The following is a 13,361-nucleotide window of genomic DNA, read 5'->3' on the forward strand; positions in this document are numbered from 1 at the left end:
TTTTTTGTCTACCTAAAATAATTGTTGGCCATTTTAATTATATAAATGGCATGCTTGCATGTATGTTTATCCATGTACATAGGCATATAGATGTGCATGCACATGTGTGCATGTTCATGTGGAGACTAGAAGTCAAACTCAGGGGTACTAAACACAGTTTTTAAAAATCAGGGGTTTTCACTGACTTGGGGCTTGACAATCAGGTTAGGCTGGCTGGCCACCAAATTCCAGGGGTCTCCCTGTCTCTGCGTCTACAGGAATGAAATTGCCAGCATGTTCCACCATACCGGGCATTTTCACATGGGATATGGGCATTAAACAAAGGTCCTTGTCCTTGTCTGGCATGAGCTCTAGTAAGAGCATCACCTTTGTTCCTAATTAACATCTTGAATGCTTTAGAAGTAAGACATGAAGTCAATGGCAGTGGGGAATAGTCTAAACTCAGGTGGCCAACAAAACTGCTTGTCTTACTGCCCCAGGGAAGTCATCTGGAAGAGGATGAGTTCTCAGCATCTCTCTTGCACTTCCCTCCTTTTATGTCTTGTAAATGAAACTGCTTTTAATAGGACCAGAATTATTCATCCAGTCTATGTGTGGACTTAGGACTATGTAGTAATTCCTTTGTCAGTACACTAAACATTTAATTCCTAGGGTAGAATTATTAATATTTCCCTCCAGAGACTATTGCATTTGCTCAGTCATGCAGCTAAGATGTGACTGGGTATAAAATTCAACCAGAATTTCCATTCCAAAAGCTGACCCTTGGGTGACTCCAAAGTGCCCAGGACGCACCACAGGCACCTGAGAGAAGTTCAGATGTTAGTGAGAGGGGTATACTGGGACCCCAATCCTGTGGAACAGACATATCCATTGGCACTGTTTAAACACTTAAGCAAGATGCTGTCATGGAAACAGAGTGGTCACATCACAGAGTCTGTGACTGAGTAAACTCATTCCCAGTTTTAGTAGAAAATTGAGTCACCCTAGCAAATGCTTCTATATGCAGATAAGAAGTCAATCATATTCTGTTTTCACCAGGGGACCAGTATTATAAGTTAAGTCAAAGCTTTGACTTGAATATAATCTTGATTCAAATACTTTTTAGCCAGGCAGTGGTGGGGCATGCCTTTAATTCCAGCATTTGGGAGGCAGAGGCAGGCAGATCTCTGAGTTTTGAGTCCAGCCTCATCTACAGAGCAAGTTCTAGGACAGCCAAGGCTATAGAGAGAAACTGTGTCTCAACTCCACCCCCATCACAAATATCTTACATAAAAGATGATTTATTTTAAAAATAGCAACATATTGGGATGTTTTTGAAAATTTCAGATGTTCAGTCCAACCTTAATTTATGCAAAAGTGACAAAGCCTCAGTGTTCTGCTGTCATTTATAAAACTGGGCAACCTGCTTAGAATAATTTACCAAATCTGCAGAGAAATACAGGAATTGAAAGTAGTTAATAAAATTATTCTCAATTATAGTCTTCAATGAAATATTAACAAAATTTGCATTAATATCAACTAGATACAACATTTGTTAAATAAGAGAATTGAGACAAAAATTTTCCATAGTCTGCACAATGTACTAAATTTCCTATGCTTTCTATTTAAATACTTAATAAATTCTAAGTTATGGTAATATAGTAAGTGAAATATAACACAAGGGAAATGCAACTTAAGGTATGAAATATTTTTGTAAAAAGTTCAATGCTTTTATTTGTAATAAAAATACTAACAAGACTTGAGGGCAGAAGAATTAGAGGTCTTTTACAAAATAACCAAATTTTAATGTTAGGAAAACTTTTATTGCTGTTATATTAGAAAATAGGTGTTTTGTAAGTAGTTGGAAAGCACTGAATTTATTAAATTTTAGAATCTGTGTGACCATTGCACTATTTGTTAGCACATAATATAAAAGGTCCAATCAGGATGGTTAAAGTTTATGAGGAGACACATAAATATGATCACAAAGAAAAAAAACCAGAGTAAGTAAATCCATACTTAAATAACAAGACTTAGCTGTGAGGGGAAAACAGAGATTACTCAGAGGCTAGACAGTAAAAGTTAATTTTACACATTTTATTCCTGGGAGATATATAAAGTATTTTCCTCTTTTCTCTGGGTCATTTTAGTATAGTTGTAATTTTTTCTGAAGTAGATGAAACTATTTATAGCAAAATACTAAAGAGAAAAATGTGCATGATATGAAAATTTTGAATTTATGTAAGACTACATTAAAAAACAAAACAAAACAGAAATACAACCAACCATAAAAGCAACAAAATCAACCCAAGCTCCACTAGAGGCCGAGTAATTATGTCCCCTTAGTCACTTGTGGTGTAGAATGTGGCTTTACACATGTGCTAGGGTATTGGATTGATCTGCAGTTAGTTTCTGTCTATCCAGCAGCAGAGATGGTGTCTGGACAAAGCCTGCCAGCACTTCCTCCAATAGGGGAAGACCTAGGGCCTCCCTGTGTCTTCCTCACTTTAGCAATACAATTCACGTTGTTCTTGGGGTTCGATTCCTTTGGGTTTTCTCTGAAACTCACCTCCAGTCATCTTTAGACAAATTTACCAAAATATTCATTTCCTCCTCTTGCATAAGTCTGTAGGCTGCGCTGACGTGGTGATTCTCAAGCACTGAGCGGTCGTTGTACAGAATAGCAACGTCCGACCTGGAGGTTAAAAGCAAACATCCAGATGAGAATGTCTTCAGACTTTGAGGTTTCCATAGTAAGTAGTCATCACACTGGTTAAAATCCCGTTATTGAACACTGAAAACCTTGCAAATACTAAGTTACTTTTTGAAACTCTATAGTACTTTAGTGTTTGACAGAGACTTAATTGGTATACCATCTCAGGTTCACAATAGAATTGCAGAAAATTGGGTTTCCCTTCATCCTGCCTGCCTCTGCAGCATGGCTCCCTTGGAAGTCGTCTTCTGTTGTGTTTTCTTTCCCCCGAATGTCACAGAGTTTGCAGCATGCAGCACACATCTCTCCATATTGGCTCTTTTCGCTAACTAATATATATATATATATATATATATATATATATATATATATATATATATATATATATATATGAGTTTCAATTAAGTTGTTTTCTTGTTTTTATTTTAAAATATCTTTGTGCATTTTAAATACGTCCTTTAATAACCATGTCTCATACATATATTGTCCCCCTGACTGTGTCCTCTCCTTTTTATTTTCTTAGCAATGTCTTTGGCAGAGCATTCTTTAATGGACTTCAGCTTTCAACTCTTGCTTTCATGCGCCGTGCCTTTGATGCTGCGTTCAGTCACTACTAAACCCTGGGTCACATTCATTTTCTCTTGTGTTGTCTTTTGCAATGTTTTGTCTTGTGTTTGATAGTTAAATCTGTGAGCCCTTTGAAGGATGTTTGGTTTGTATCTCATCAGATTTCATGCTACTAACACAGGGTACTAGCAGGCATTTTGTACAGGATAGAGATTTATTTCCTGTAGTTCTGGAGGCATGAGTGTTTGAGATGAAAGTGATATGTCACCTGGTCACCTGTAAAGTTTCTTCTTGCTTCATGTTTGGGTATCACATGGAAGAAGGGCAGAGATATGCAGAGATTACCCAGAGAGCTCATTTATAAAGGCAGTATGTTCATGGAGTGGGAGCCCTTATGACCCAGATACAGGCAGAAGTTGCCTCTCCTAGCATGTTGCATAGGGATTTGATATCCAGCCCATAAATTCTAGAAGACACAGTTAAACCATAGCAATTGGTATCTAGTTTCTTTGTTTGAATGTGCATATGGGTATGCAGGTTTTCCAACACCAGTTACTAAAAAGATTCTCTTTGTTACAAAGCCCCCAACTCCTTTGTCAAAGATCAGTTGACTAGGGAGTGGAGAGATGGTTCAGCAATTACAAAGCATTCCAGAAGATCCAAACCGAATTGCCAATACTAGTGTCTGGAGGCTCAGACTGCCTGCATTTCCAGGACCATGAGACCTGACTCTCTCTTCTGGCCCCTACTGGAACCAGCACACACAACATACATATATACACATGAGTAATAAAAGAAATAAAATAATTAAATAAAATAAGTGTTTTGTAAAAAAGCAACTGACTAAATGTTATGGGTCCATTTCTGGACTTTCTAGACTTTTCCATTTGCCTGTCCTTTCACTAACACCACACTTTCTGATTGTTACAGCATTGAAGTGTATACTAAACCACATCTCTCATATCAAAGAAGAGTTTATTTTAGAGCCAACTGTGAGTGATCATGATTCAAAAATACAAATTTGAGTTACCCCCAAATTCCATGTTTTAGCATCATAGAAATTCTGTGTACTTTTATAGTGAAGAACAAAGAAAATTTAAAGCTCAAGATGTTTTGAAAATATATTGATAGAAGCATCAGGAAGGGGGGGCATAAAAAAGCAGCTCTCAGACTCCAATGCCAGCTGATAATACTCTCAGCCCTTTGGTTGTGAAGAAGGGCTGGAAGTATGCACATTCCACAGGATTTAATAATGGCTACAAAGTTGTTAGACCACATACAGAAGAGGTCGATAAATGGCTATGAAGAAGGCTTAAATTGTCCCGATATAATCTGGCTCTAGACTGCCAACATTCTAATCTGTCCACCTTGATGATTGTTTAATCAGTTAATTAGCCTTGCAGAAGGCTGAGTGCAAGGTGTGTTTCTTGCCAGGAATTTTCACAGTTGTAAATGTTGAAGTGAGGGGAAATAGTACTCTAATTTGATCCCATGTTGTATTATCTATTCTGGAGCTCTTCTTTCTCCATACAATCTTTTAAAAATATAAAAACAAGCAAACAAAACACAAAATACAAACAAACATAACAACATAAAACAAAGCAAAAATAAAAAACCAAGTATATTAAAAAGTCCGATTGGGGCTTGGGTTGAATAACATTTTGACCAAATTGAAGATTTCTGTCCATGAACAAGATTTACTTCTTCGGTTTTGTTCATCTGCCAGAATCTTTTTTTTTCTGTTTTCCTTTAAATTTTTGTTTACCATACATCCCACTAAAGTTTCCTCTCCCACTGCTGTCCCCTCCCCACTCTTCCCAGTTGCACTCCCCTCTCCCTAACATCCACTCCTCTATCCATTTTCTTTCAGAAAAGAGCAGACCTCCCAGGGATATAAAACAAACATTGCCTAACAAGATGCAATAAGACTAGGCACAAACACTCCTATCAAGGCTGGGCAAGCTAACCCAGTGGGAGGAAAAGGGTCCCAAGAAGAGTCAGAAGATACCCCTACTCCCACTGTTAGGAGTCCCATAAAACACCAGGGTAACAGCACAAATTATGTGCAGAGGACCTAGCACAGATACATGCCAGTGCCAAGACTGCTGTTTCAGTCTCTGGAGAGCCTGGGAGTCTTTCTTAGTTGATGTTTGTGAGCTGTGTTCTCTTGGTGTCCTCAAACCTTCTGGATTCTTCTGCTAAAATTAAATGATTTTCCTCTTCTAGATTTTTCTACACATTTTGTTATGCTTATACCAAGTATTTCAGTTTGAGGATGCTAATGTAAATGGTATTATATTTTCAAAGAGAAATTCCATCAGTTTGACTCTGGTAGATAATAGAGCTGTAGACTCAGGATGCCACAACCCATTGAACTTGTATCCTACAACCAGACTGTATCACTTCAGCTGTAGGGTTTGCTTTAAGGTTCTTGGTTTGTAATTTTTTTCAAATATGCTACAAAGCCATGTAACAAAGATAACATTATTTCTTCCTTAATATAAAGATATCCCTATATCCTTGTAGATGCTTATGTTTCTAATGTATTTACAAATCTTAAAATGAAAAACCGGCACAGATTTGCTACAGCATAACCTTGTGAGACAATACATTGCTCAATAGCTAGACTAATTTATATTATACATTAGTCATATACTACTATTTCTGTAAGATATTTAATGTCTACTCCTGGTCGTTTCCCAGAATGTAATACATTGCTATTAATGGCAGTCTCTTTGTCATATAATCCCTTTTGTTAGCTTACTCTTCTTGTCTAGGTGAGATTTTTAGGTTCTTTGACCAGGGTCTCTTAACTGCACTCTCAGCACCCAATGAGTGCCATTCTCTTGGGCATATTCTTTCTCATGTTAAGGACAATGCCCGCTCTTTCTAGCTTATTGAATTTGACCATGAAAGGATTTTGGATTTTGTCAAATACTTTTCTGCATATCTTGGCATCACTCCATTTCTTCTTTAGATTTTGCATTGAATTTCAAATGTTTTTTTCAATTTCAAGCCAAAGATGGCTTTCATGCTTAAGATAATTTTGATCATGATGCTAATTTTCCCCTTAATAATTATACTTTAAATATCTATATGCCCTTTCCTTCCCAATTATAATGCTAATATCTGTGAGATAGCCTAAATATCCAAGAGAAAATATTTAGCTCATCATTATTCCATCAGTGATGATTAGCCTTTTTTTTGCCCTTTCAAGTACTTAACCACATCATCATTCCTTTGACCTCAAATTACTTTGGCTAGGGGATAAAGAGGATGATGGAAATCACTTTCTCCCACACAATCCTGTAATTAAATATGAATGTTACAGATGTACTCACTGTAAATTCAAATAGAGAGACTTGTTTTTCAATACAAGTTTACAGCAAATTTTACTCTTAAGCTGTTGAATGCATCAAAGGGCTTTTATTTCTCTCCTGCCTATATTTTCATATAATTTAAACTCTACTTCAAATTATCTGGATAGACTTGATACTCTGGCATTAAGTATGGATCAGCGGCAAGCACTTAGTCCTGTAAAGTGGAGTGTTGGCTTCTTTATTGTCTCCTCGTAGAGTGTTAGGCACAGAATGGAAGCAGAACCCCTATGTGCAGTGTCTTCAGGTGGTGAGCCAGACACACAGGTTAGCACAGTGAAAAGAAGCAGCAGCCTACAGCAATTAAAGCCTATAGCAATTTCACTACAATATGGTCCCTAGAACCTAATCCCTCTGGCATTCCTCCTCCTTGCTAGATACATTTGCTATGTGTGTTGGTTGGTTTTAAGTGAATTTGATATAAAGTAGAATAATTGGAAAGGACTCTCAATACCTTCATAACATTGGCCCGTGGGCAAACCTGTGGGCCATTTTCTTGATAAATGATTGGTGTGGGAGGGCCCTTCCCTTTGTAGGCCGTGCCTTCTCTGGGATGATGGTGTGAGTTGCATCCTGAGCAAGCCAGTAAGCAGCAAACCTCCAGGGCCTCTGCTTTAGTTCTTGCCTCCATGTTCCTGCCTTAAGCTCCTAGACTGACCTCTGTCAGTGAAAGAGTAACCTGAGCTTTGCAAGCTAAAATAAACCCTTTCTTTCCCAAGTTGTTTTTGGTCATAGTGTTTTATCACAGCCATATGAAACTCTGACTAAGTGACTGTGGTAGGAAATTGTGTCGCACAAAGTAGACCGCCTCTGACTTTTTGATGGATAAAATTCTAGTTACAACCTAGCACTCACCTACTGCTGAATGTTTCCTGGTGAGCAGGTGAGTAAAAACAAAGAAGGAACCAATGTTGTCCCTGAAGCAATATAAAAATATGGAAAGCTGTACTAATTCGCTTCACTCTAGTAACCATTTGCTATCTGTGCTATAAAACCATATTGCCTGCCTTATATAGACATAAGATTTTAAAAAGAAGACATCAAAGAAATCTGACATCTATCTCCTGCAAGCAGTATATTCAAGAACATTATCTAATAGTCTACCAGATAAAGCAAGCCTTTCGTTTTGTTAACACAGCATAAGCAAATTGGCCTATCATTCGCTCGAATAATCTCTCGCTATTATGCATCCTGCACTGTCATAAAAATGAAACTGTGTGCAGGTCTAAGTAACCTCACATATCTTCTAACAATCTCACAACCCAACAACTGGCTTAGCTAAAATTTATAGCTCAACACAAAGGAAGGTCATATGCAATTCATATTTGAGGAATAATCAAATCAATATTAACTGAATAACATGTATTTCTAGAAGTTTGCCAAGGCCAAGGTCATAGGAAAAACTATGATTTTTCCAACAGTCTCATTTGTATCATGTAAACGCAGACCTATCTATAGTGGGATTTTCAGGGTTATTACACTCTGCAGCAATGAGGATCACTCCCTTTCTAAAAAACAAGCAAAGCTGTGTTTTTGAATCAGATTTAGCATAGCAAAATATGTACGGCTTTGTCTTATAAATCCAACACGCTTGATGAGAATACAGCATGCTCTCAATGTTTGATGGTCTTTTACTGCTAAGAAAAGAACAAGACTCTAAGCAACATGTAGTATCCATGGTAACGTGTAGCTTGTCATTTGCTGTTCACAAAGGGAAAATTAATTCCATTTATTTACACTTTCAAGGATTTCATGCATTATAATATCTTGAGGGAATTCAAATGCAGCCTTGCTTATTTTGTTTATATGGTAAATTCATCTCTATTTTACAAAAGCCCTATAAAACCATAAAATAGAATTAATGTCATGGCGATGTTGACCTTATTTCCTTTGGCAACGTGAAGGTAGCACCATGAATTTAAAGTGTTTTGTTGTTGTATGTTTTTGTTATTGAAATAGTTTCCTTTAATAGAATTTTCAAGCTCCTGTAGAGTGAATCCATTAAAGAAGATGGATCTTGGGAGACAATTTATATGAAATTCAGTAAAATATAAGACCACAGTCATTTTTATTATTTCTTACTAGAAATGAGGACAATACCAATTTTTCTTGCCACCTTCACTCTTTATTTCTCTCTTCTCCATGTGGCATCTTTCTTTCCCTTACCTAATTCCTATGCCTTTTCTTACTTCCCCGAAGACTAACACTTAAGGAAGTGAGGTCTGTTCACCCTACTGTAGGTGATTGGTGAAAGAGCAGGCACCTTGTGATTTCCTGATACAGCACTGGAGAAAACCACTTTGGTCTACACTGTTCAGAAAGGGCAAGAATTGCTCACTGGTTATGGGTCACTTACTTCCGTCTCTAAACCCTGGGACTATTGGCCTGTACAAAGCCCAGCTCAGTAATGACCCATCTGTCATATAAACCCCTGTTATAGATTCTGTGGGTGCAAAAAGGTTTTAATAAACAATCTTGATATAAACAGTGTTTCCTTAGAGTCATAACACAGTAAAAGGAAAGGAGTTCTTTTTACTCTACAAAATAAGCTAAGAACACTCCCGCTTTATAACCAGATCGCAAAGTTCTTCTTTCCCTGTATTTCTCTATCACTCTGGAGGAGTGGGTTAGACAGAGCAACTTCACATTTTCACTGAGTGTGAGCTTTTTCTGTTGATCAACTGACCATCCCGTTTGCAGCTTTAGCAGTTTGGACCCACCCTTTGTGTGTCTCTTGTGGGAGCAGGGATCTGTAGTCACTGGACTGAGTCTGACCCTCTTCTTAACTCCACAGTCTCAGCACTGCAGTACACTGACTGTGTACTTTCATAGGCCACTTCATCCTAGTTATTTTAGGTTTTTAAATATATATATATATTGTGGTATGTAAACAGGATGACCTAGAAGTTGAATTTCAGTCATCTTAGGTCACCATTAAGTTTTAAAATACCTAATAGTGTAATAAATATTGTAATAGACTGTGGCTTTCCTCCCAACACCAATGCAAAAACTAATATCTGAAATACTAGTTGTTGAAATATTTCTATTAAAAACCTAAGGAATCAACCACGTAAAACTAGCACATTTATTTAATAGCAGCTCCACTCATAAGTGACAAATTTAGCTGACTAATGGTCTTCTGATTGGTGACTGTAACAATTGTGGTGGGACCATACTATGTAATATTATTTAGATATCAAGAATAAAAATGAGGTACCAAGACATGAGAAAACATAGAGGAACCTTTCACATATGTTGCTGAGTGGGGGAAAAAAATCAGTCCAGGATACATATTGTCTAAGTTCAACATGGCACTTTGGAAAAGTCAAAACTAACCCAATCTTTAGAAGAACACAGTTCCCAGTGATGAAAGGAAGAGAGAAATAAGCAAAGGAGATACTTAAATCATGCAAACTACAGAGAGGTTCCTTAGACATTTATCAAAACCCATAGAAATTACAAACAGAATCTGAGCCCTAAAGAAAAGCAAGGACTTAATTAACATATCAATATTAACTGCAAATAGTGCTTTATACCAATTCAAGTTGTGCACATTGGTTCTGATCGTTGGGCAAAACTGTAGAGTAGCTGGGTTGACCTTACAGAAACTTTGTGCCCCATGATTAGTTTCCTATAAATCTACAATTGCTCTAAGAAATAGTTTATAAAAACAAAACCAGTGAATAAACAAAAATATTTAACACATCTTTAACACTGTGAAAAGGGAAATATTGCGGAATGGATAGGTTTAAGTGAGAATGGGGGCAGGGAGCTTGGGAAGAGTGAGAGAAGACGGGCCAGCCAAAGCAATGGATGAAAAGGCTGATACTTGATTTACTAATTAAAAATAAAACAGAATTTGATGGCAGTACTCCTGTGGGTAGATAGATAAAGCTGCTTCCATAAGTTGTAAGTTGTTAAATGAAAATCCAATCAGAGAATATCTTCCTATGAGGTATAGTCATGGAGTCTCCAAACCCTCAAAACAATGCAGGCAAATTATCATTGCTGTTAGTTTCCCGCCAGAACTAGATGGTAAGAGCTTCTTTGTGAAGGCATCGCATCCTCTGAGTCTCAGACTTAGAGAAATTAGGGTGGAACTGTCTGGAAGCTTCCTCACTAGAAGGCTATCCCTCAAGAGTGCCAGAGGCTGCTCTGTGGGTTCCTGAAGGAGAACTCTCACCAATAGATTTACTCTGCTGTAGATCTTATATGCATACTACCAATCAGACAGGCAGGAAGTGCCCACTAGTAGTAATGCCACATCTGTTAGAGGGATGATAAACTACTTGCTGATTAGATTCGTAGCCCACTACCACAAGAGGGAGTTCATGTTTGGTAGTGTAAACCTGGTTAAAAGCCCATGGCTGCAGAGGTCATAGGCCTGAGTGGGGAAGTTATTAACGTTGTTTCTGCTTAATGACCATAATATTCACATCAAATTGCCTTTTAAATAACTTTGTTTATACCTACTTCCTTCTTAAGCAATCTTGGCTAATCAATCACAAAATATGAGCATTTTATATACAGAAAGTGAGTTGCATCCTGATTTACTCGAGACTAAATTCTACCTCTAACTGGTATCTCCATTTAACTAAAAAGAACTTAGGGTACCTTCCTTTTACAGACAGACCAGATTCATATGCTGAATCTCTAATCCTCAGTGCGACTGTATTTGGAGATATATATCCATTAAGGGTATAATTGAGATTAAATGAGGTAATGTAAGTGGTAGAACCAAATCCTGTATGCATTGTGTCGTCATTTGAAGAGGAAGGAGCACCAGGGGGTTTATGCAGAAAGAAAAGACCAGCTTGGGGACACAAGGAGGTTGCTGTTTGCAAGCCAGGGAGAAGGGCCTAGAAGAGAACACTCCTCTGTCACCTTAGTCTTAGACTCCAGACTGCCAGTATTGTCAGATGCCAGAAAGGAATTGCGTGTTGTTTAAGCCATCCACTTGGTGGTGTTTTGTTACAGGAACCCTAGAGGCTACTATAATCCATGTCTACTCTAGTACTTTGGTTTGAGTAACTGCCACTTTAGCCTTCATTAAAGCATCTTATTTTTCAATTATATTAAATACTTCCTAGTGTCCTGGAATGAGATTTCTTCAATCTCTTGATTTCCTAAGAAATAAAATTGTGTACCTTTTATGACATATATTGTGACTCAAAACAGTGCCTTAGACAATTTATTATATTATGTTCCCCGGTGAATAGATATCTAACTTACGTGACTACTTAGGCTAAGCTTTGGCAGAGAAAATTTATCCTACAGACGTCTATGTTCTTTAAGTTGTTACTATGTCAAGCAAAATGTAAGGTTTTGAAAAAGAACAGTAGATGGATTTAAGTTGTTAAAGCTTAAGCAGGATTGCTAAAAAAAATTCGTTAAACCCATTCTTAATAAAATCTACATGTTCTAAACAACTTCTCTTAAGAATACAAAATATGTAAAAAATCATTTTAGTTGGCATATATCCATTGTTCAAGGCAATGGGTTTCAGAAGGACACTCATTTTGTTGACGTTTATTGTGTACTTTGACTATAGTTATGTTCCTTGCCTGGTCCTTTTAAGAAAAACAGTTTTAAGTTTTCACTTGTTAATGCTAAGACTTCATTGCACTTACCTCGTCTGAATATGGAAGTTGTTTGTTGTTCCTGTGTGCTCATAATCATGAATGGCAGCTGCAAAGACCATGGCTAAAATTTCCAGTTCAGTGAGCCAGTGCTAGCAAAGGAAGCAAACACATTGTCACACTCAACATCTTCATCATCATTTCTCTTTATGGGGACATCGTTAGTGTGTTCAGAATGCACAGTTGTGTAAAATAATGCCCCATTTCTTTCATATGAATTCCCCTTCTCACTCCATTAATTGTGAATAATGGATGCTTTATGAAACCAATGATTGTGTCATGCTTTGTAAGTTCAAAATTTAAAATTCAAAATATGATTGTTCATGCTACTTGGAAAAGGAGTCATTTTTCATCTTTTGAAAGGTTAACTCTAACTGGATTTTGAGATTACAGTCTTACTAGCTTAGTTTTGCATGATGTAAATGAAAATATCGTGGTCTTTTAACATGAAGTTCACCTCCATTAAAATATATATAATAGATAATTGTAGAAGATCATACAGAAGATGCCATAAGAACAAATTTCCACTTAAAATTGAAAGTACTTATTTTTCTCAAGAGAGAAACTGAAATTTGCTTTGAGATTTTCAGATATGGAATTGTTTCCAAGAATTTGCCAAATTTTGTATGTATAGCATGCATATTCCAATTCAGTGAAACTTAACGATGACAAAGGAATGAATAATTTAATGTAAATTCAGACCCATCTATTTCATATTCACTGGCCTTTCTTTTACCATCGGTATAATGCCATTTTTCTACTCCTATAGTTTATGGAATATTTCAATGAATTGTTCATTACTCACTTCAATTAACACACAATAACACATATGACAATTAAAAATAAATAAATAAAACATAATAAAATTAAATACTCATGCCCTGTTGCCTAGGCATGTTTCACATGGTTACTAATCATATGGGCCAAGTGTTTTCACAGAGAAGAGCTAAGATACAAAATTTACCACCATCCACAAATAATTTTTTGGACAGTCCAAGAAAACAGGACTTTTGTTAGGAAAAAAAGTTCTAACGTGAGATGAAATTTTCTCTTGGACATTTTTCATATATTTGAAACACATAAAGA

The 13,361-nt window shown here is 36.8% G+C and overlaps 1 protein-coding gene across 11 annotated transcripts in view; it reads right to left on the minus strand.

The window, feature by feature from the left end:
- The window catches only part of Pde1a (phosphodiesterase 1A, calmodulin-dependent), a 362,070-nt gene that overhangs the window by 41,122 nt on the left and 307,587 nt on the right, over positions 1-13,361 (minus strand). For all 11 annotated transcript variants that reach the window (XM_006498919.3, NM_001355140.1, NM_001355141.1 and 8 more), the window contains 2 exons: positions 12,267-12,367; positions 2,549-2,674 (listed from right to left, as the gene is read on the minus strand). In XM_006498919.3, coding sequence (XP_006498982.1) covers positions 2,549-2,674; positions 12,267-12,367 — 227 coding nt within the window. The remainder of the gene's footprint in view (positions 1-2,548; positions 2,675-12,266; positions 12,368-13,361) is intronic.

This window comes from Mus musculus, chromosome 2, assembly GCF_000001635.26.
Source record: "Mus musculus strain C57BL/6J chromosome 2, GRCm38.p6 C57BL/6J".
In the NCBI taxonomy this organism is placed as follows: Eukaryota; Metazoa; Chordata; class Mammalia; order Rodentia; family Muridae; genus Mus; species Mus musculus.